Here is a 23,713-nt window from a genome sequence, read left to right on the forward strand (position 1 = left end):
TGAAGTGTATTATTTATTAAACGCTATGTGAGACGCAAAAATTTGTCAGAAATAACAGAGTTAGTTGAGGAAATGGTAACAAGGACAAAATACTTATACAATACGTAATGTTACATTATAAATAATCATAAATAAAATCATTTTACTAGTACAAAAGTTTAGGGTATGGGTATCTTTGTCCCACCCGTATTTTACCATCAAACAGCTGGGCTTCCATGATTGTATTTCAGTAGGAAAATTGGAATATATGTACAATATATATGGCAGTAAAATTACAGGGTTCAGAAATAACAACGAATTTGCAAGTATATTAATTTGATCACTTTAGTATAAGCATGAAACAATGTATTTCAATGTATTGTAATGAATTGTAAAGAGGATATAAGTCTATTATTATTATCAATGATTATCACAGTGTAGATTATGTATAAGCGACGGTTACCACTTTCCATTAGGCGTGTCGTCAGTCGCCGTTTGCTACTCTATATTGTTAAAAACTTTTTTTATGCAACTTAGAATGGCAATCAAGCCTGATGGAAAGCGGTATCGATCGCCTATAGACATGAGCTGTACCATGGACATAACAGAGTATACTGTTTCGCCCATAATACCCCCCATGCGTTGCCATTCCTAAGGACTCAGTTACTATTCCTCTGTACCCTATAAATTCACTGTCATATCCCACCCTTCAAACCGAAACACAGCTTGGAAAACCCAACTGCTTCACGGTAGAAACACGAATGGGACAGACGTGCCCAAGCAAACGACATTTGTACAAAGTCTCTCTCTGCTTTATACATATATTAACTTTTAGGATCCAGAACGTTACAAGTGCAATATACCTCGTATGGTATTCATTTCTGGACGACAAGAATCATCTGTCAATCACGTATTTGGCTTCCTGAAGAATCAGCCCATAGATCCGGAACAAATCGGCCTCTTACATAACATCCATGAAAACGAAATACCAGGACACATGTGCAGGGGATACATTATACTCGGTGAGCTTGTAAATGTTATTACCTTTTTATAGTCGCGCTCTTGGAGACATATTTCTTACACAGTGTGGCTCCTATTTATACTTGGTACTTACTGTTTAGTGAATTATACGCGAGCTTTATGCGTCACATTACTTGATATTTGTTTCTATTTATATTTACAATAATTACGTATTGTGTTTTGAAATTACTATAAAAAATTATGTTTTAATATTTTTTTTTGTGTATATTATGAATGAATGTATACAGTGGAATTTTACGTTCGTTTTACATTTACATTTATAATTTTCTAGTGTCTAATTTTGTTACATTGCCTCTTAAGGTCCCTTTTTGTTGTAATTATTTATATCGCTTCTGTATCGCTTGTATATATATATCGCTTTGTATATATATATATATATATATATATATATATATATATATATATATATATATATATATATATATATATATATATATATATATATATATATATATATATATATATATATATATATATATACGACCTCGTACGAGCAAATACAATGTAGAACGACTACCCACTAAATGAAACGACAACCTCAAATGCATTGCAGATAGTCAGTGGCTCAGAACCATACCTTATCCTTAACACAACTCTTTATTTCTGATTTATTTAATTAAAAGTATGTAAGATAAATATAAAATATTTTTTTAAAGACGCATTCCAGTACTTAATTTTAAATTTTCACGTTGTTTACACCTATTTAAATACACTATCGGGATTTAGCGCAATGAAAAAGTTTGCAGGTAAATAGTAACTACATACCATCTTCATTTATTGCCGACGTTTTTTATCGCGGCAAGTCTCGATAGTGTATTTAAATAACTATTCCAGTAGTTATAGTAGTAAAATTGAATATTTTTCCTAAACGTATATGAGTCGAGAAACGACAAAAAAATTTGAATCCTTTATTATTTTATAGCGTATCTAGTTGCTTATTTAATACGAGAAACTGTAAATTTATAAACATATTTTAATCCATGTTTCTTGGGAAAAAGATTTTTTTTTTTATACAACTTAGAATGGCAAACAAGCTGACGGCCCACCTGATGGAAAGTGGTAACCGTCGCCTATAGACATGAGCAGTACCATGGACATAACAGAGTATACTGTTTCGCCCATGATACCCCCCATACGTTGCCATTCCTGAGGACTCAGGTGTTATTCCTCTGTACCCAGTAAATTCACGCCAGAATATGTCATATCATATACCATATATCCAACGTAATATGAGAACTAATCGTTTCCTTCAAAATGTGAGCGAGACGTGTTTGATTCAAAGCTGTCGCGACTGTGAAGGACTCTCGTCCTCGCTGCTGCTATTTCCTGTTTTTAAATGTATTAATACATAAAAACATATAATACACAAGAATATGCTCTTTTCTTGAAGGTTACGATGTAATATCGGTTTGGAAATATTGCTGCTGGAAGTTGATTCCAAAGAGTGGTTGTGTTATTCTTGTTATAAACTATAAGAAGACTAAACTAATGTTATTTTTTAAGAGCTGTGAATTTTTGTATTAAATGAATAAATCTCTCTCTCTCTTTATCTATTTCATTACTGACGGTCGTGTCCTTGAAAGGTGTCTGTAGCCTCTCTTATGATGTTACTCTATTTCTCGCGGTCTTCAACCTCTTGCAGGGCAGCTGCATCTGACAGTCCCGTAACGGCGGTTACTTGGTCCGACCATCGAATAGGCGATCGTCCGCGTGGTCTTTTTCTCTCTATCTTGCCTACAACCACTAGTTTGTCCAGATTGTCGGATTGTCGTCGAGGTGTGAACGAATAAGTAAATATTTGCAGACAGCAACGAGCAGAAGGAGACGGTGTGCGTGTCGGAGAGCGTGGAGCACTTCCCGGGCGCGCGGCGGCCGCTGTGGCTCGCGTACAGCGGCATGGGCTCGCAGTGGCCCGCCATGGCCGCCGGCCTCATGCGCCTGCCCATCTTCGCCGCCGCCGTGCACAGGTTGCCTTTATTTTTTACATAATTATAATACGCTCGTCCATAACGCAGATACAACGAAAACTATTATTGCTTAAGTGGTACGCTTGCGCTCAGGTACTATTTTCCGAGTCCTCAAGCTGCGGCCGGACTGACGACGTGCGGTGATTAGGGCGCGCGCGAACGGCCGCGCACATGGACTGACGAACTGTGCATTTCTTAACTGAAACGACCGGATAGTGTATTTAGGAGTGTAATATCAAGAAATAATTTAACAAATTCCTGTGAGAGATATTATTACGGTGATGATAGACAAAACTTTCATTTTAATGTTCTTTTTTTTTTTATACAGCTTAGAATGGCAAACAAGCTGACGGCTCACCTGATAGAAAGTGGTAACTGTCGCCTATAGACATGAGCAGTACTATGGACATAACAGAATATACTATTTCACCCATGATACCCCCCATGTGTTGCCATTCCCGAGGACTCAGGTGTTATTCTTCTGTACCCTGTAAATTCACGCTATATCTCACCCTTCAAACCGAAACACAGCCATGCAAACACAGCTGCTTCACGGTTGAAACACGAATGGGACAGAAGTACCCAAGCAATTCACTTTTGTACAAAGTCTCCCTCTGTTCAAGCACTCTACATATAAAAATTAAACATTTAATTTTTCTTCTTTTGACTCTAGACATTATGTCGTTAATAAAAACGACTTATCCTTTATATTCATAGAAATGCTGTATATATGGTATTTTAATAACGATATCATATAAATTGGAAAACTTTTGATTCTTAATAAATCGGAAGTACAAGTTGTTGAAAACTGTGATAATTGCGATGCAAATGCGGTTAAACTATTATATATTTATAAAGACGACGAGAACAATAAAATACATATTACGTTTCCAACATCCATTTTTACTAAATTTGAATAGAATCCACTGAATGCATTACATTTTTAATAGTAAAAAAGTACAAGTGGCCAGTACGTGCAATAATAAAAAGAGTTCATTCTTACATATTAAATTGAATCTGCAACACAAGTAGTCCTACCCTCCGTAATCCGTATACACGATACATCGTCACTCAACACTATGATCATTTAAAAATGTGTACAGAACAAAGATTCATAATTTCATCTATCATCACTATATACAATATAAGGAGCTTCATAACTATTTTTTTTATACAACTTAGAATGGCAAAATCTTTAATTACTATATTTTTGTATCAATAATTCCCTTCATCAAAATAGACTACTAAGATATTATGTATTATATATTTATGTATTAATGTTTTAGTATATGTCGTATTTTATAAAATTAGGGTATGATGAGGCTGACATATCCTTATAGGATAAAAGCCTCTAAATAAGATAGATAAAAAAAAAGAATGGCAAACAAGCTGACGGCCCACCTGATGGAAAGTGGTAACCGACTATAACTATATGAAGCTCCTTTCACTCTACTACCACTATTTAATAACAACTAAAGAATCTGATTGCGCCAGAGTTCGTAATTCTATTTGATAAATATACAATCGTGTGATATTTTCGTAGACTTATGAATTTAGTATATTAGTATTTGACCAATCAGAATAATAATCCATATAGATATGTATATCGAAGGTAGCTTACAGCTACAATAATTAATGACTATTGATATTAGATATAGTCCTGTCTGGACTATATCTAATACCAATAGTCAAACAAGTGGCTATTTTTTTTTTATTATACAAGCAATATATTTTTAAAACTGGATGAATAATTTATGACGGTTTTTCTTATACTGGTGGTCGCCTTGTTGTCAAAATTCGATTAAACATATATTGTAATAAATGAATCTATTATGCTTAAGTTTGACATTCAGTAAGACTATAGACAAATAATATTAAAGACAAACAATATTAATCTATTCTCAACAAATATGCGTGTGTATATCAAAAACATGATAATGTGTGTAATAGTTTTTTTTTTATTGATTTAATATACTTTTTATTTGTAATTTAAAAATTTGCATTTTTTACTCGTTCTCTATATAAACTATAAGTGTACGAAATTTCACACTCCTCCATCCGCGTAATTTTTTTAAAAATTAGTTTTTGCTTCACGTATTAATAATATAGACAACTGCTGCTACTATTAAATATATCGACTTTATTATCCCTAGTATATACATCATTAAAGACAGAACAGAAATTCTTATAATAAAACAGTTTTTTCTATACTGGGTGCAAGTCAAATTATATTTTTATAAAAATTCTAAAGTATATATAATATATATATATATATATATATATATATATATATATATATATATATATATATATATATATATATATATATATATATATATGTGTGTATATGTATACGAGTATTCAGAGAGAGAGAGAGAAATGTTGCAAAATTATATAAGTTTTTACTTTTCAGATGCCAAAAAGCATTGGAACCGAAGGGCATTGATCTAATCCATATCCTAACTCATCCGGACAAAGCCATTTATGATAATATATTGCATTCCTTCGTTGGGATCGCGGCCGTCCAAATCGGATTGACTGACATTCTCAGAGAGCTGGGAATCGTGCCTGACAACATTATTGGTACGTATGAAGATTGATGGTAATTAATTAAAGATATCTCATTAAATAATTATGTCGGTTACATTTTAATAAATATTAAATAAGCAACACTTATATATATTTGCAATAATAACAGAATTAATCGACTTTAATTAAGAAACGGTTACAGTAGAATTAATGATTTTTTTAAAGGCTTTTAGATTTCTTTTAATTTTAACTTAAAATATAGCTCATGTTTTTTGCCAATATGTAAATCTATGATATGTAGCTTTCTATAGATGAAAGATTTATTTATTGAAATGGTTAAAATTTTTTTGTGTTTATAATCTTGTTAGTTGTTAAAACAACTCTGAAATTTCCCCTAACGTATTCATTACCGTGGCATACGCATTTTTGCTGTGTGCAGTTTTTGCTTTTTTGTAGGCCACACTTCACTGCCGTACAGCAGTGTCGGTCTAACAGTGTCTTTAACTTTCCACTTTTAAACATTGGTCTACTACAAACGAAAAATGAAATGTTTTCTCTGTCTAATATTATTGTGAATTTAGATAATCATCGACATGCTCTTGTGTGTGTGTGTGTGTGTGTGTGTGTGTGTGTGTGTGTGTGTGTGTGTGTGTGTGTGTGTGTGCGTGTGTGTGTGTGTGTGTGTGAATCGTATACTGTACGGTTATACTGTGCTGCCCCGGCAGGGCACAGCGTGGGCGAGCTGGGCTGCGCGTACGCGGACGGCTGCTTCACGACGGAGGAGATGATCCTGGCCGCGTACAGCCGCGGGCTCGTGTCCGTGCAGACGCCCTTCATCCGCGGCTCCATGGCCGCCGTCGGCATCGGACACCAGGCGGTCAGTCACTTATTTGTCAACTAACCGTTTGTTCGTTCCTACTTTGTATTTTTTTTTTATATACAACTTATAATGGCAAACAAGCTGACAGCCCTGCTGATGGAAAGTAGTAACCGTTGCCTATAGACATGAACAGTACCTCATATGTACTTACATATACTTATTTCAGAAATAGAGAAACTTTTCGTTTTGCATATTTAAATAAAACATATACTAGATTTTAAGTTAAACCTTCAGAAATACAACTATGAAAATCGCATCTAATTTGGAGCAGTTTTTTTTTGCGTGATACCTAAACAAATACGCAAAATAGATAGATTTTGTTCTTAAATATCTCTCATGTACAAATGTTGTCTAGTTACAATCTTATTATACAAACAAGATGGAATAATAAATAAATATACATTTATTTGTATTCTACAATCTAGATCATACTTGTACAAGCGAGGCTAATTTTTATTCGCGACTTTGTCGTGACGAAGATAAATAGTAAACTATGTCTTTCTCCATTCCTTATAGTACGTGTACACCAAATTTCATGACAATTGATTAAGCTGTTTAAATGCCAAAACGTATCAAATAAACTCACATTCGATTTTATTAATTAATAAGAATATCCCATACCATTTTTCCTCGCTTAAAATTTACCTTCCAACGTACGAATTGAATTCGCATCTCTCTTGTTTCGTTTGTTATTTAATTTCATTGTAACACACAGTACCCTCTGTATAGGCTCTTACAGAAAATCAGCGTCAGAGACCCGTAAAGACTCCTTACACATGCTGAGTTAGAACCTTTTTAATGATTAGAATTTGTTCTTACTATTACGTTACTATATTTTCACTAAGTAAACTATTATTCTTTCCGTCGCTGCTGTCCTGACTGTGTATAATTCCAATTTTACCCTAAAAGTAATACTATCGGTCGATAAACCTTTCAATTACTTTTTTTCAAACGTAATTACGTCTGACGTATGCGTCTTCCTCCATTATCTTTAAAAGCTGTTGTATTCGATCAATTGAAACAAATATCATTAATTGTGTGGGCGATAATATGGACTGTATATTGATGTATTTGATATAATTAAACAATAATTTTACCAGAGGGAGACTTTATACAAAAGTTGATTGCTTGGGCACCTCTGTCACATTCGTGTTTCAACCGTGAAGCAGTTGTGTTTGCATGGCTGTGTTTCGGTTTGAAGAGTGGGATATGGCGTGAATTTACTGGGTACAGAGGAATAACGCCTGAGTCCTCAGGAATGGCAACGCATGGAGGGTATCATGAGCGAAACAGTATACTCTATTATGTCCATGGTACTGCTTATGTCTATAGGCGACGGTTACCACTTTCCATCAAGTGGGCCGCCAGCTTGTTCGCCATTCTAAGTTGTATATCAAAAAAATTAAATAATAGGTTTAAAGGAAATTAATTATAATAAATAAAATTACGGAAGACAGACTACGACAGTGAAAAAGAGCCGAGACAATTGTAAAAATAAAGTATAAAAATACAACAAAAGTAAAATCTTTAAAATAATTAATGAGTTTGCAACAAATTGATAATTATATTTATGTACACAAAAATTGCAGTTTCTATATTTTATCACTTTTTTTTTTCTTCTTCTACTTTACTTCTTATATGATGTTGTATTTTATAGGACTGTATGGAATATCCTTAACAAATCTTCCATCGACATCTTTAACGTATATATCGCATATTTAAATTACAATACAAGATATATTAATAATAGCAAAGGCATTTAAATTTTCATGTTCATATACATACAATCTTTTATTCCGTGTTACAAATCCCATTAAATTGAAATTTCTAAAAATAACTTCTTAATACTTACCTGTACGTCAAATACAAATAATATGCTTACCAAATATAATCATCGTCATCATGTCAGTCATTAACTGTCCAATGCTGAACATAGGCCTCTCTCATAACCAGTAGTTGTCATGCTTGGCAGGTGGTAGGTTGACATCCGCAGTTAGACTGGTGATGTTTTAATAAGGACGCTGCTGTCCATGCCTCGATCATTAAGTCCCCTAAAGTGGTGGCCCATTCTACGCCGGGACCACACGATAAACTCCGAACATATTTTACTTTAATAATATCTGTCCTGTGCACAATGTATATATATATATATATATATATATATATATATAATATATATTAGTCCTTGTGTCTCCAATAACATACTTTAAATATTTATATAAAATAAATTAATGTTCTTAGTATCACGAGTTTATGAACTGTGTGGGCGGTGCACTTACTAGTTATCAGGAGCTTATTTATAAACCGCCCACCATGAGTTTGTTTATAAAATAAACTTGAAATACTAAGTTAATATCATACCAATTAATATACATATATGTACATTTGTCTTACTGCTTTATTTTATAAATAAAATATCCTGTTAAAAATAATTTTACAACAATTTTTTGTCCTTATACTATTGGAACGTCTATATAATGTTATGTCATCATATCAGCCTTTAACTGTTCACTGTTGAACGTAAGCCTCCCCTTGGGGTGTTTTGCCAGTAGTTGCCAAGTTTGGCAGGCGGATTGGCAAGCGCAGTTAGACTTTGTAAATGTTTTAAGACGCTGCTACTCACCCTTCGCCCTCCCTTAGTGGACTCGTACGATTCCTAAAGGAAAGGATGGGGTGGCCTATTCTATTCCGGGACCATACGGCAGAAACATAATGTTATATAGATTGATGTAATTTTATTTGCACTACAGTACGTAATAAATAACAGGTTACAATAATATTTTAACTATACAGTAAAATAGATTGGAACAGAATCCACAGTTGTTAACGTACTATTTACGCTACTACTGCCTTTTACTAGCTTTCATGGGATATATTTACTGACCTGGACACAGGGTAAGTAATCTATGACCTCATTGCCCTCACTCCCATACAGCAATTGTATATCCAATTTCATAGTGGTTGGTTAAGCTTTTAAGTCGTTATGAGGTAATAATAAACAAACTTATTGATACATTTATATATTAGTAATAACTATATAATATATATATATATATATATATATATATATATATATATATATATATCATATCAGCCTTTAGCTGCTCACTGCTGAACATAAGCCTCCCCTTGGGGTGTTTTGCCAGTAGTTGCCATACTTGTCAAGCGGGCTGGCAAACGCAGTCAGGCTTTGAAGACGTTTTAAGAGGGACTGTCCATCCCTCACCCTCCCTTAGTCGCCTCTTATGACACCCACGGGACAGGAAGGGATGGCCTATTCTATGCCTGTACTACACGGCTATATAAAACTACATTTTTGATAATTTTTACCTATACTTAATAAAATTTAAATAATGAAATATAAAAAAAAATATAATAATAAATAAAAATAATAATATTCTAATATAGATAGATATTCCATCTGATGTAAAGTGGTAACCGTGACATAAACGAGTAGACATGGACTGTACTAATTTTTTTTATACCACTGAGGTGGCAAACAAGCATACGGCTTACCTGATAGTAAGCGGTTACCGTAGCCTATGAACGCCTGGCAATACCAGAGGTATTACGCGCGCGTTGCCGACCCTGAAGAAACCTCTTTACCCCCCTTTTGAAAAACCCCATGCTGTAGTCTCTTGGGTAAACCTCGGCAGGGAGCTCATATAGAGTAAAGAACAATTAAATAAATAGATAAGTAGAATTAAATACATCATTATTATGGCAGGTTTTGGATTTGTGCCCGCCAGAGATAGAAGTGGCATGTCACAATAGCGCCGAATCGTCGACGATATCCGGCCCCGCGGACATCATGAAGGAGTTCGTCAGCGACTTGACCAAACGCGGCATATTCGCCAAGGAGGTGCCGTGCTCCAACATCGCGTATCATTCCAGATACATCGCCGAAGCTGGTAAGATAAGTGAAAAGTTTTTACCAAAGGGAGACTTTGTACAAAGGTCGATTGCTTGAGTACCTCTGTCCTATTCATGTTTCTAACGTGAAACAGTTGTGTTTGCATGGCTGTGTTTCGGTTTGAAGGGTGGGATATGGCGTGAATTTACAGAGTACAGAGGATTAAGGTCTGAGTCCTCAGGAATAGCAACGCTATCGGGCCGCCAATGAGACATGATGGGTGAGAATGAAGCAGGGGGTCTACCATGAAATTAAATTTCGAATTTTCGGACTCAAGTTCGTGTTTTTCTTCATATCGAAATCGACCCGGTACAAAGAGCTTAACATTTCATTAATCATAAATCCTACCATAAAAGTCCAAAGAAACAGTACTTTAGCATTTTTAAACGGTATGTATCATGTAATTTTAACATCAAATTTGTGTTTCGTTCGGACCCGAAATTTCGGGAAACATTTCATGGTAGGCTTTCAGGTCAGTCGGCCTATTGGAAAAAAATTCATTAAAAATAATCCACGATGGTTTCCAAGGAGAACCGCGTGGAGGTCGACCTGTTACAATAAATTGCTACTAATAGGCCTGTTAGATCTCATTACTAACAATCTCTTCCACTTCTACATACGTTTTATATACGTTATTGTTGCAATAAAATGTTAAAAAATAAATTATAATGATTTTTATAGGGCCGGCTTTATTGAAATACCTCAGCGAGGTGATTAAAGAGCCAAAGGAGCGCAGCCCGAAATGGGTGTCGACATCGGTGCCGCAGGACCAGTGGGGGGAACCCAAAGCAAAGTATTCCTCCGCTGAATATCACACCAATAACCTGTTGGTAAGTTTTAAAAGGCCGGCAGCACACTTGCAATGCGTCTAGTGTTGCGGGTGTTTATGAACGGCGGTAGTCATTTACCATCAGGCGAGCCGCATGCTCGTTTGCATTCGTATTATAAAAAACGTATCTATATAATTACGAAGAGAGAGGTGATTGCAGTACAGGGTGAACCATATATGCGTATAAAAAACAACAGAGATTGCATTCCGAATAGGTGGTAGAATCATAGAAAAATATTTGTTTAAAATGTTTAAATTTAAGTTTACTTAAATAAAAATATTTCTTTCTTTATTTCATACAATATATATTTATTTTATACAGAAATTTCCAATTCGCTAATCCGAACGAAAAAGAACTAACAATGCTATCATCATTATATATGACATGCATTACGCGAGACAATTTTATTAGTTTTAGAATTTAACAAACATCATTAACTCTAAAAATAACTTCAAAAATAATAACAACATCGTCATTAAGTAGAGGGAGACTTTGTACAAAAGTCGATTGCTTGGGTACCTCTGTCCCATTTGTGTTTCAACCGTGATGCAGTTGTGTGTGTATGGCTGTGTTTCGGTTTGAAGGGTGGGATATGGCGTGAATTTACAGGGTACAGAGGAATAACACCTGAGTTCTCAATAATGGTGACGCATGGGGGGTATCATGGGCGAAACAGTATACTCTGTTACGTCCATGGCACTGCTCATGTCTATAGGCGACGGTTACCACTTTCCATCAGGTGGGCCGTCATCAATATTGTACTAGATGTCTCGTACTGATGTAAGTTAATCCGCCTCTAAACGTTCAACAGAATGCCGTGCTGTTTGAGGAAACATCGAAGCTGATACCTTCGAACGCGCTGGTGATAGAGGTAGCGCCGCACGGGCTGCTGCAGGCGATCCTCAAGAGGGCGCTCAGCGAGTGCGTGCACGTGCCGCTCACCAGGAGGGGGGGCACCGACCCCGTCAAGTATCTGTTGGAAGCCATCGGCAAGTGAGTCATTTTGTTATTTAAATTTATTACTTGTCATTATATCAACTTGCTTATAGTTTAGGCGAAGAGAATCAAATGTCTAAGACCAATCTCTTATCAACCGATCTTGGAATAGGACAAGGTCCTCTATTCGGCTGTCATTTCTTTTATGTTTGTTAAATAATTTTTTAACTCTGCAATTTATAAACTGATTTGAATTTTCTTTTTTATTTGAAAGAATTTTCAGATTGTTTTCATAGAAATTTTATCAATAGTGAAAATGAAAAATATTTATTTCTTAACAAAATTGATACAAATATTGCATATACAATACGATCGTTTGGTTTTAAAATAAAAACAACTGGTTCTACTACGATTGAATTGATGTATATTTGGAAATAAATTCTAAATTATAATTTTTTTGCAATTTGCTAATTTATTTCACTCTCAGATAGAACACATTAAAGTTGGTAAACCACTATATTTTTTAAATTATTTTCAAAAAGAGGAGATTTTTAATTCGTCTGATTTTTTTGTCACTATATTACAAATACATTATTATGTCAATTTTAAAATAATTTTGAATTTTGCAGTAGATGTGGTTTCATTCAATATTAAATTTATAGTAATTAAATTAATTGTTATAAATTTAAAATAATTCTATGTTAAATTTATAATAATTAAAACAGTCATTTTCTTGATAGTGGAAGATTCTGCTTGTATCGTACACCCATGATAAATATTTATATATTACGAATATGTATTCACTAGTACTTAAATATGTCTAAGTATCCAGAAAGTAGTTACTTTTTTGCAGAGCAAATGTAATTAATGTTTTTATTACGGAATATTAATTTGCTATTACTATAATAACGTAAATTGTTTAATTATGTACTTTTGATTAAAATTAATCTAAAAAAATTGTAATAAAACAATTCTAAGAAGAGAATCTATTATTAAAAAAAAAAGAAAATAAAAAATACAATTGGTAAAGATACAAACACAAAAAAGCAAACGTATAAAAATAGTCCTTTGAAATAGGTGTATTCCTTAACAGGTTGTATCAAGCCGGATTGAATCCCAAATTGGACATCCTGTACCCTAAAATCGAATATCCTGTAGCGACGGGCACGTCGTTACTGTCCCATTTTGTCGACTGGGTGCACAGCGAGGACTGGTGAGTTACATATTTTACGTATCATCCCAATCACCGCTCAATTCTTTAAGTGAAAACATTTATTTTTTACTTTATAAAGAAAAACTAGTTGTGTAACGCGTGTTAAGATGTTACCTACGCATGTACTAAGTTTTATTCAAATCTACTTTTTTTTTAACGTGACTAAGTAAAGAACACATATCTAAAAATATATATAAACTTTCATATTAATAGTATTCGTAGAATAAGAGAAATAAATAAATACCATAGCATAATATAACAGCTAAAGTTATTCCCCAACTATTTTCACTAAGACACAAAGAGATGGTTTAACATTCACACATTTTAAAAATCTCATTTGTTTCGTTATCCTCCCATTATGTTATTACCAAGTTAAAGAGACTCAGAATGAAAAATGGATAAAATTTTTAAAAATAAACGTATACAATTATGCAAGTTAAGAATAACGAAATAAATTTTATTTATAATAAATAAGTGTCACACAATCACCCCAATTGTCCTGTATTACAATAAACTAAATAGCGAGTATTTGGGGGCACAATCTACAACACCCAAACTTAAAGCAATTTAGAATAATTCATTTCCTAAATTGACACGACTGGAAATCCGAACCCGGGACCTCATCACACAAAGAAAAGTAGCACAGAGGTTATTAACTTCCGAGAGAAGTTTGTTTGTTTATTTACATATCTAATGTTAGAAAGAAATGTTTTACAATTAAACTAAAATTACTAGGTATACATCATCGTCATATCAGTAGCTAACTCTCCACTGCGGGAGAAAAGGGATTGTTAGTAATGGAGACTGAAAATCCCATTGCTAGCAATATACCCAACCAGGTCGACCTCCTCGCGGTTCTCTCTGGAAACTATCATGGTTAATTCCTGATAAATTCATCATGATGGGCTAACTGGCCTATTTTCATTCTCATCTATCACCCGTTAGCGCAGGTGGGGTTACCATATCATTTTCACACATCAAAAAAAATTCTCCACTGCTGAATATGCGCTTTCTTCTATGAAGTCCTCTAAAGGATTTTTCCAGGAGTTGCCACGCTTAGCAGGCGGGTTGGTAGCCGCAGTTAGACATTGGTGATGTTTTAGGATAATACCATAGTCCTCTAAAATGACAATACACGAGGTGCCATGAACATGACAGAGTGTTCCATAAAGTGATATTTATGTTATAGGCGACGGTTATCATTTTCCATCATATGGACCATTAATTTACCATTGCATTTTACGCAGAAAAAATATAACAAGAGTTGTTTAAACTACGAAAAGACTCATAAATTACAGCGACGTTTACTGAGGTTTTTATAGAACATTTTCCTTTTTTCAGGCCCGAGGCCAGGTATAATACTAAAAAGAGAGTGGTTGCAACAAATCGCCGCTTCATTATGTCTATTTTTGACGACGACTACAAATATTTTGAAGGCCATGTTAGGGATGGTAATTACAATTTTATATGTTGTATTTTAACCTTTCAAAATGCTTTAAAATTAATTTATTCTTTCAAAAGATTCAAAATGGAGCACAATGAAATGAAGCAGGTCAGTTAATCCATCGTGACGAATTCAAGAAAAATTAATCACAATTGTTTCCAAAACGAATCGCGTGGAAACTGACCTAATAGAGGATATATTGCTAACAATAGGACTATTAGATACAATTACTAACAATTTCAGTTTGAAGGGTAGAATATAGCAGTGAATTTACAATATACAGAGGAATAACACCTGATTCGTCAGGAATGGCAACGCATGGGGGGTATCATGGGCGAAACAGTATGCTCTGTTATGTCCATGGTACTACTCATGTGTATAGGCGACGGTTACCACTTTCCATCAGGTGGACCGTCAGCTTGTTTGCCATTCTAAATTGCATAAAAAAAATCCTTGCCTTTTTCGCTAGTAGTATTATATTTGCTCTATAATATTATTAGCTGGCTCGACAAACGTGGTTTAGCTTCCTACAACCATCAATAATGTCCATTTTCTCCTGTCAGGATAAGTTCTCTTCACGGGATCTCTTATCTAAAATCTCTTAACGGGATGCATATAATGTAAATTTACAAAACTTCATTAAAACCGATTAAATAGTTTGGAAGATCAACGTGAACGAACATCGCGACTCGAGATCTGATGATATGAAAAATATAAATGAAAATTTTCCAGGTCTCATCATGTTCCCCGAAGCTGCAATTTTATTCCTGGTCTGGGAAACTTTAGCTATGTACAAAGAGGTGGACTACAGAGAAATGTCTGTTATATTCAAAGACATAAATTTCCACGGAGAGGCGGTTATTAGAAAAGAAGTGCCCTTGAAATTTGAAATTTTAATATACAAGGGTAGCTACTTTTTTGAGGTACGTTGCTTACACATATTAAAATATATTTTATAGTTGTGTACATAGAGTTCTGTTTTTAATAACAAAAATAGTTTTAATGGTTGATTATACACCTGAATGTTCAAATGTAGAAGGTATCTAATTTATCTATATTTCTTTTTGTGACGATGTCATATTGTATATACCTACATGATAACGAATTCTGAATTAAAATATTTTCAATTCCATATGTCTATAAAATGTTTCGACATCTATCTGTGTTTTTATTCGAATATTTTTTTCATGTCTACTACATTTTGTTCTAGACTTTGTTCAAAAGTCGTCTGTTTGGGTATTTCTGTCCTATTTGTGTTTCTGCTGTAAAGTAATTATATTTTAGTTTGAATTGTGGGATATGACAATGCAATTAAGGGATATAGAGGAATAACACTTTAGTCCTCAGTAATGGCAACATATGGGTGGGCTATACAAAATACTCTATTATGTTCATGGGGCTGTTCTTTCTATAGGCGATGGTAACCACTTTTCGTCAGCTTGTTTGCTATTCTACAATACAGTATCGTTATATATTTTGTTTTAGGTTATATATGAAAACGCATGTCTTGTAGATGGCTATATCATACAAGATAATGAACCTAATGTCTCTGTAGATGAAAACGAAGAACCAGTAGATAATGTCGCTACTGATCAAGATATTATTTTAGATTCCAATGAAATTTATAGATTTTTCAACCAAAGAGGACTCGCTTACCGGTAAAATTTTAATAATCATTGACTTACTTAAAATTAATGTTACTTATTTTGTCTTAATGTATTGAAAACTCATTAATATGCATTATATGTTTAATTGCATCCCTTTTGCAAATTTCAAAGTTTGCAATATTCCATTCTTCTGACAAATAAATTTAGTACTGCATTTATTTAATAAACTATTTAAAATGTATAAGTTAGCAAATAATAATAATACAGAATCACAATTTAATTGTAAATCTGAAACTTTATCGGATTTTATTTCAGGGGTGAGTTTCAGTCGGTACGAACAATAAATAATAACTTTTCTAAAGCAAGCGTCAAATGGACCGGCGAGTGGGTAACATTGTTGGACTCAATGATACAAATAAATATACTAGCAAAGAATTACGACGGGTTATCAACTACAAAAGTCATAAAAAGTCTTACAATAAATCCTATAGAGCATAATCGCATTGTAGAAAATCTTCCAAAAGGCTCTGACAGTATAGACGTTACGTATAACGCTATATCAGCTGTGACTAGGTAAATATAAAATTTATTTTAAAATTTTTGTCATTACAAATAAAAAAAGTTTTCTATATTAATTATCTAATAAATGTTATTAAAGATGTGGCGGAATTCAGCTAAAAAATATAGAGTTTTATGAAAAACCATTCAAACAACAAGTTCCTGATGTGCTGCAGACAAAACAGTTTATTCCACATTTTCTAACAGGATATATCGATGTAAGTATAATTCCTTTATTTTTGTTCAAATGCATTTAATTTTTTTTGTTTATTTTTTTATTTAAACACTTTTTAACTGTTGATATTTATAATGACATGATTATATTGTTTTGCACAATCAGGTTGTTGTATTTTAAGAAAAAAAAATCTTTTTACAGCTTATATCAGCTCTGCAAATAAATTTACAAATTATAGCCGACAATGTGGTAGAGAATCATATAAATGTTGTGAATTTGTCTTCTCCAAGTTTTGTAATTACAAACAATGCTATTAAAGAAGCAGCTAATAAGATACCAGAAGCAGAATTTAATATGATTACAAAGGAAATTGAAGATTTTTCTTCAATAAAAACGAATAAACATGTATTAAAAGCTAACGTTGTTATTGTAGACAATCTGTTGAGTGATGAAAAGGTAAATGTAATAAATATAAGTATTATTGTAATTTTTAAAGGCAATGAAGTAGACTACGATATCTAAATGTACATTTTAATTAAATTACAGAAAATGAATAATCTTCATAGTGGTTTGAATAAAAATACATTCGTTATAACTATAGAGAAAGATACATCCAAAATATATCCTAAATATAAATTATTCGATGTTATCACTCTTATGTCGATGCAAAGCCAGTTCATTGTTTTGCTTAAAAAAGCTGATGTGGTTAAGGAGAAACAAAACATAAAGACTATTTCTATAGCTCACGATTTGAACTTTTCTTGGGTGCCCGAAGTAGAAAAAGAGCTGCGGTCATCGTCACATGTTATTCTAGTTTCTGATAAACAACATTATTGTGGTCTTATAGGTAAGTTATATAACATTACCAGTGCGAGATTTTGCACAAAAGTCGTTTTGCTATGTACCTCTGTTCCCTTCGTGTTTCTACCATGAAGCAGTTGTGTTTACATAGCTGTTTCGGTTTGAAGGGTGGGATATGGCAGTGAATTTACAGAGTATAGAGGAATAACACCTGAGTCCTCAGGAATGGCAACGCATGGGGGGTATCATGGGCGAAACAGTATACTCTGTTATGTCCATGGTACTGCTCATGACTACAGGCAACAGTTACCACTTTCTATTAGATGAGCCGTCAGTTTGTTTGTCATTCTAAGTTGCATAAAAAAAATCATTAATCTTATATTAAATTTCAACGATATATAATAAAATATAACTTAGCGATACTGCCTTCACTTGCGCTTTTAATATTGGAAAAATTTATCGGTACACGGAAAATTAGTATTGGATGAAAATTTGTTTATTTTACTCAATTTCAATTCATTTTTTTATTAATGGAAGTTAAAAATGGATTACTTATCTTAAAGTATTGCTCTTTTTTGGCTTCCGCCTCCGTCTAATTTATAAGTTATTAAGCCAAGGAAAATAATAATATAATATCAATGTTGGTACAGAATTAGAAGTTAAAATTATATTTTTTACTACAGGACTAGTTAAAAGACTTAAAAACAAGTACCAGGGTAATATCAGACTAGTGGTGATAGAAGATTATCATGCACCATCGTTTACTCTCGAAGACAGTTTGTACCAAGATCAACTTCAAAAGCAATTAGTTTTTAATATTTTAAAACAGGTAAGCTACCAGTTTAAGTTTACGAATAGAATTATAACGTTTTTATTCAGTTAAAAAAAAAAGCATCTTTTTTTGTATTTAACTAGTATTGTTAATGATATAGGTATATTTCTACACAGGTGTTACTTAAAAACTGACAGAACTTGTTTTGAGATATATATTTTCCTGCTTACAATATTAGAAACACTATAACTCTTTAATATTTTATGTTTATTAAAAGAAATACTATTTGTTTTTAGCTAAAATATATAATTATCCTATATTCGTCATTATATATATATATATATATATATATATATATATATAAATATATATAATACAACAATTATATAATAAAACAAAATAATATAACAAGTTTTATATGTTAGAAAATATTTGAAAAATCATAGGGAAAATTACACTCATGCAAAGCGGGGTTGGCTGTTAGTATAGGATATGAAATTAAATTCTTAGTTGAAATACTGATATCGCTTTAGCAATATCTACTGTTAACACTGATCTTACACATATATCAGCCTGGAGTAAATCTTATGGTCTTGTTGTAAACCCCTTAAAGACACAAGCCATCATTATAGGTAGCCCCAGGCTTATTTCACTTTCCATTGGAGAGTCTCTCGACTTGATTTTTGATGGGGTTCTAATAGATTACAAAAAAAAAAAAAAATCTTGGCATTATCTTTGACAGTACTTTATCGTGGTCTTCGCAAATTTCAGAGGTTAGCAAAAAAATGTTTGCTGTTACTAGCGCCTTGAATAGATTACGCAATTTCCTTCCTATTACCACCAAAATTGCGCTTGCATAAAATCCATTCTTATATATGTAAATGTTATTAGACCTTACTGAAGAGCAATTAAACAAGCTTGAGCGTCTTCAAAATTTATGTATTCGTTTCATATTTGGTCTTCGCAAGTATGATCACATTTCTTAATTTCGTACTCAACTCAAGTGGCTCCCTTTCCGTTTTCGTCGTAATTTACATATCCTATCTCTCCTTTACGCGATTCTTTTTAACCCCATTGTTCCTGATTATCTTAAAGACCGATTTGTGTTTCTTAATGAGGCCAATGGCCAAACTTCACGCAGTGTCAATAATCTCCGTCTCAAATTTCCAACTCACTCCACTTCCTTTTATTCCAATTCCTTTACTGATACAAGTTCGCTGTGGAATATAATAATAATTCGGTGCGCTCAATCTCTCGCTAGTTTCAAAACCTCTGTTAAAGCCCATATATAAGTAACTATTTTTTCCCATGTTCTATCTTCATCTTCCAGTGTCACTCTCTCCTGTTGTATGTGTACTTTTAAGTTTGTGTATGTTTATGTATGTATTTGTTTATGTATATATATGTATATACATATATATGTATATATCTTTGTATATATTTGTTTATATATAATAGTACTAATATAATAGTGCGTAATATTATGGTAGGGTAGGTGACCCTTTATTTTTCTTTGTTTTCTCAATGTTCTCTACCCAAAGGTTGTCTGGAAGAGATTGCTTAGCGATAAGGCCGCCTTTTGTATCATTTCTTATTACAGTTAAATGTGTTTACTATTTTATAAATGGTGCAATAAAGTGTACATAAATAAATAAATAAATAAATACTAGACACCGTCAACAGCTATCAAAACATAGTAATAAATCGTAACTGATCGCTTTCTGTACATAGAAGATATATAAGAAAAACTGTTATAGTGGGACTTATTGAATGTAATAGAACCCAAAATAATGATTTTTAGAATTTTTGTTCGTATGTCTCCATGTCTGTTTGTCTGTACGTTTGTGTATGTAAATCTCAAAAACGGCTTAAGCCATTTGAAAGCGGTTTTCACTAATATGTTACAGTTTGTACTAGTGTTTGTTTTATTTCAATCGGTTCATAAATAAAAAAGTTCTATCACTCTAAATAATCACATATAATATGCTATAAAAATATATGGGATACTTTATACACTGATTATATGTGAATGAAGCCGCGGGATACTGCTTGCCATACATATATTTACGTATTATGTTGTGTCATAATTCAACAAATAAGATGCATTTTCTATTATCCTGCAAATTACTGAATTGTTAACATCAAAAGAGCATGTGAACAGACACGTCATTATTGCATGTAATAATTCATTGTTATTCCGCTACGCAATGTAATCCAGTACGAATTATTCTGGACTAGAAATTCTAATTTCAGCGCCTATCAAATCATTATAACGTAATTGTATATTTGTGATATCATTATTGTAATGTTCTGGTTCACTTTGCGATGCTAAATCAAGTCAAATCATTTGCATCGCATTTTGCATAAATATAATAAATATACGTGAATAAATTACATAGGCAAATAAAATGTGAATGTGAGAAAGACTGTGTTTTCTGCGCTTAGCCTCTCATTTGGGCCATTGTGCGTATGAGTCGTGGCTAGTGCAGCCAACCTAGCTCCGTCCAGAAGCGCAGAAGCTTCCTGGGTTCTTCACAGGCCTCACGGAGCGACCTCACCGTTCCGAGGATTTCTAAACGTTGATGGGCCACAGCCTCACATTCCAGGATTACGTGAGCAGCCGTTTCTTCGGCGTCGAAACAGCATCGACATAGAAGGCTGTCTGTGGCTCCTATTGTGTAATATATATATATATATATATATATATATATATATATATATATATATATATATATATTTTATTATATATATATATATATTTTATTGCACCAACATAACATGATTTGTTAAACAATTTTCAATACGTACAGTGTAGTACAAAAGGCGGTCTTATTGCTAAGCAATCTCTTCCAGACAACCTAGGCATTAATTACATGGGCATTAATTGCATCCATTTTTAGATATATTAGATACTACGTTTTACCTCTCATGATATACTATTTGTTATATATTTGTTACATTATATAATGCTATTATATATTAAGGTAATGATAATTACTAACACCTGCATCTGTCAATGTTATTTTTTCAAAATGTTTTTTTTAAATTAAATTGTTTTACAAGTCTTTGTTTGTCGAGCGAATTCGATCTACAAACCTTTCTGTCTATAGCAATAGTAATATATAAGTAAGAGAAAACGTTGTTTTCTTTCGCTTCTCGTAACATCGTGTTTTTCATAACACCAAATAATGTAATGAGTTTCAGAAGCTTACCTTCTATAACTCATTGGCATATTATTCCGACTTATAAATCACAAAACTGTCGAATCTGGTCGGCACCAAAATATTTGTGTCAATTTACATTTTTCACTATTACTCCGTAAAGTAAAATACCTACACGTAATTAAATTAATTCGAGCGACGGCGGTAATTTCACTTTCATGTTGGATTCAAATATGCTTGTTGGAACGTGGACATGTCGAGTACTACGCTTACCATAACGGTACCATTCAACAAAAACTTCGGATTATACCATATGGAGTCTTTTTTTTTTTTTTTAATGTATGATAATGAAATGGTAACCCCACCCACGCTATCGGTATACACTGGCGGAGCACCAGTGAAGGATAATAGGTGAGGATGAAGCAGGTCAGTTAGCCCATTGTGACGGATTCAACAAGAATTGTTCACGATGATTTCCAGGGGGAATCACGTGGAGGTAGACCTAATAGGGCATATTGCTAGCAATGGGGCTGTCAAACTTCATTGCTAACAATCCCTTTCCCCCCTACAATATAGAGTCCTGAGCATATTTTTTATTATTTATAAATAATGTAAAAATCACAGGGCAAATGGGGTTCATACTACTACGTACCAAGTGGTAAGTCAACACAACTTCGTAGCATAAAGCTCACAAGTGCAGTGCCAGGTGAACTCGCTAGTTTAACGTGGACAGAGGCTGCCACGCCCTCGGCTAGCAAGACTTCAGTGACGGTACGATTTTGTAATAACACAATATATCATTATTAATATTATAAATGTAAAAGTGGATTTGTTTATTCGCTACCTCTTGGCGTCCTAAATTATTAAACCAATCGTCATGAAATTTGATAATTAAGTACTATTTGGTATTTATATCGGACAATCAACATATCCCGGTTACGCGAACGAAGTCGCGTGTAAAAGCCACCTTAGTTCTTTAATAATTTGTTTTGATTTATTATTTTTGTGAAAAAAAAAACCTCAAATATTTTAAATAAGGGATGCTTGTTTAATAAGTGTCTCATAAACTTACCTTGTAGGTTCACTACGCTGGACCATCTGTGAGGGATGTACAAAGAGTGGTCGGCCGAGTGAGAGATAATAAGGAATTTGGAATGGACTTCAGCGGTATTACAAACAAGTGAGTTAAATTTTTAATCAGATCTTCATAAACCACCGCGAACATCCGTGTGGCAACGGAATAAGAATGCTATATATCACTCCAACTTAAAATTAGTCACCAAGATGTTAAAACAGTCAGGCTAGTTCTTTACTACTTTACAAATTCATATAACCTGATTTCATTTTCACTATTATGACTCACTATTCCCGCCAGTGTATACTGACAGTACAGGCGAATGCCTGATCCATCCATTCTATTGTCTTTAAACAAATCCCCTTTACCTTGACAATATATTCTACATTTTCGATTTGGGGCATATTATTTAACTATTCATCTTGCATGCATGCATGTGACGAGCTATGCATGTTCAATAAGCAAGAGATGTACGTAAGGACAGAAAGCTTTGGCTCCCAGTTCTCTCTGTCCCCGCAAGAGATTTTGTATGAAGATAGATCTTTATTTATCGTCAACATGTTTTGTAGAGGTGAGAAAGTAATGGGCCTAATCTCTGGAGGCGCGTTGTCCAGTACTGTAGAAGTGGATTCAAACTTACTGTGGCCGGTGCCACAACATTGGAGTCTCGAAGATGCGGCTACAGTGCCGCTGCCTTATATACACGCTTACTACTGTCTGGTGAGTTTGTTTATATATGTTTTTAAATTAATAATGTAACCTTTCTTTTTCCGTATAATTCACAGAAACAAATTCTTCTCCTTTTATCTATTTGTGCATTATAATCAATTTA

At 33.4% G+C, this 23,713-nt stretch overlaps 1 protein-coding gene across 1 annotated transcript in view; it reads left to right on the top strand.

The window, feature by feature from the left end:
• Positions 1-23,713, top strand: part of LOC113523091 (fatty acid synthase-like) — a 46,833-nt gene that overhangs the window by 11,822 nt on the left and 11,298 nt on the right. Inside the window, exons 9-27 of the mRNA XM_052892647.1 lie at positions 815-1,001; positions 2,825-2,987; positions 5,401-5,570; positions 6,242-6,393; positions 10,124-10,307; positions 10,991-11,139; positions 11,951-12,132; positions 13,169-13,288; positions 14,630-14,739; positions 15,465-15,655; positions 16,218-16,390; positions 16,655-16,912; positions 16,998-17,115; positions 17,274-17,528; positions 17,619-17,919; positions 18,557-18,702; positions 22,431-22,577; positions 22,886-22,986; positions 23,451-23,601. Coding sequence (XP_052748607.1) covers positions 815-1,001; positions 2,825-2,987; positions 5,401-5,570; positions 6,242-6,393; positions 10,124-10,307; positions 10,991-11,139; positions 11,951-12,132; positions 13,169-13,288; positions 14,630-14,739; positions 15,465-15,655; positions 16,218-16,390; positions 16,655-16,912; positions 16,998-17,115; positions 17,274-17,528; positions 17,619-17,919; positions 18,557-18,702; positions 22,431-22,577; positions 22,886-22,986; positions 23,451-23,601 — 3,258 coding nt within the window. The remainder of the gene's footprint in view (positions 1-814; positions 1,002-2,824; positions 2,988-5,400; positions 5,571-6,241; positions 6,394-10,123; positions 10,308-10,990; positions 11,140-11,950; positions 12,133-13,168; positions 13,289-14,629; positions 14,740-15,464; positions 15,656-16,217; positions 16,391-16,654; positions 16,913-16,997; positions 17,116-17,273; positions 17,529-17,618; positions 17,920-18,556; positions 18,703-22,430; positions 22,578-22,885; positions 22,987-23,450; positions 23,602-23,713) is intronic.

Source organism: Galleria mellonella, unplaced genomic scaffold (genome assembly GCF_026898425.1).
Source record: "Galleria mellonella isolate WM207_F2 unplaced genomic scaffold, CSIRO_AGI_GalMel_v1 utg1634, whole genome shotgun sequence".
Classification (NCBI taxonomy): Eukaryota; Metazoa; Arthropoda; class Insecta; order Lepidoptera; family Pyralidae; genus Galleria; species Galleria mellonella.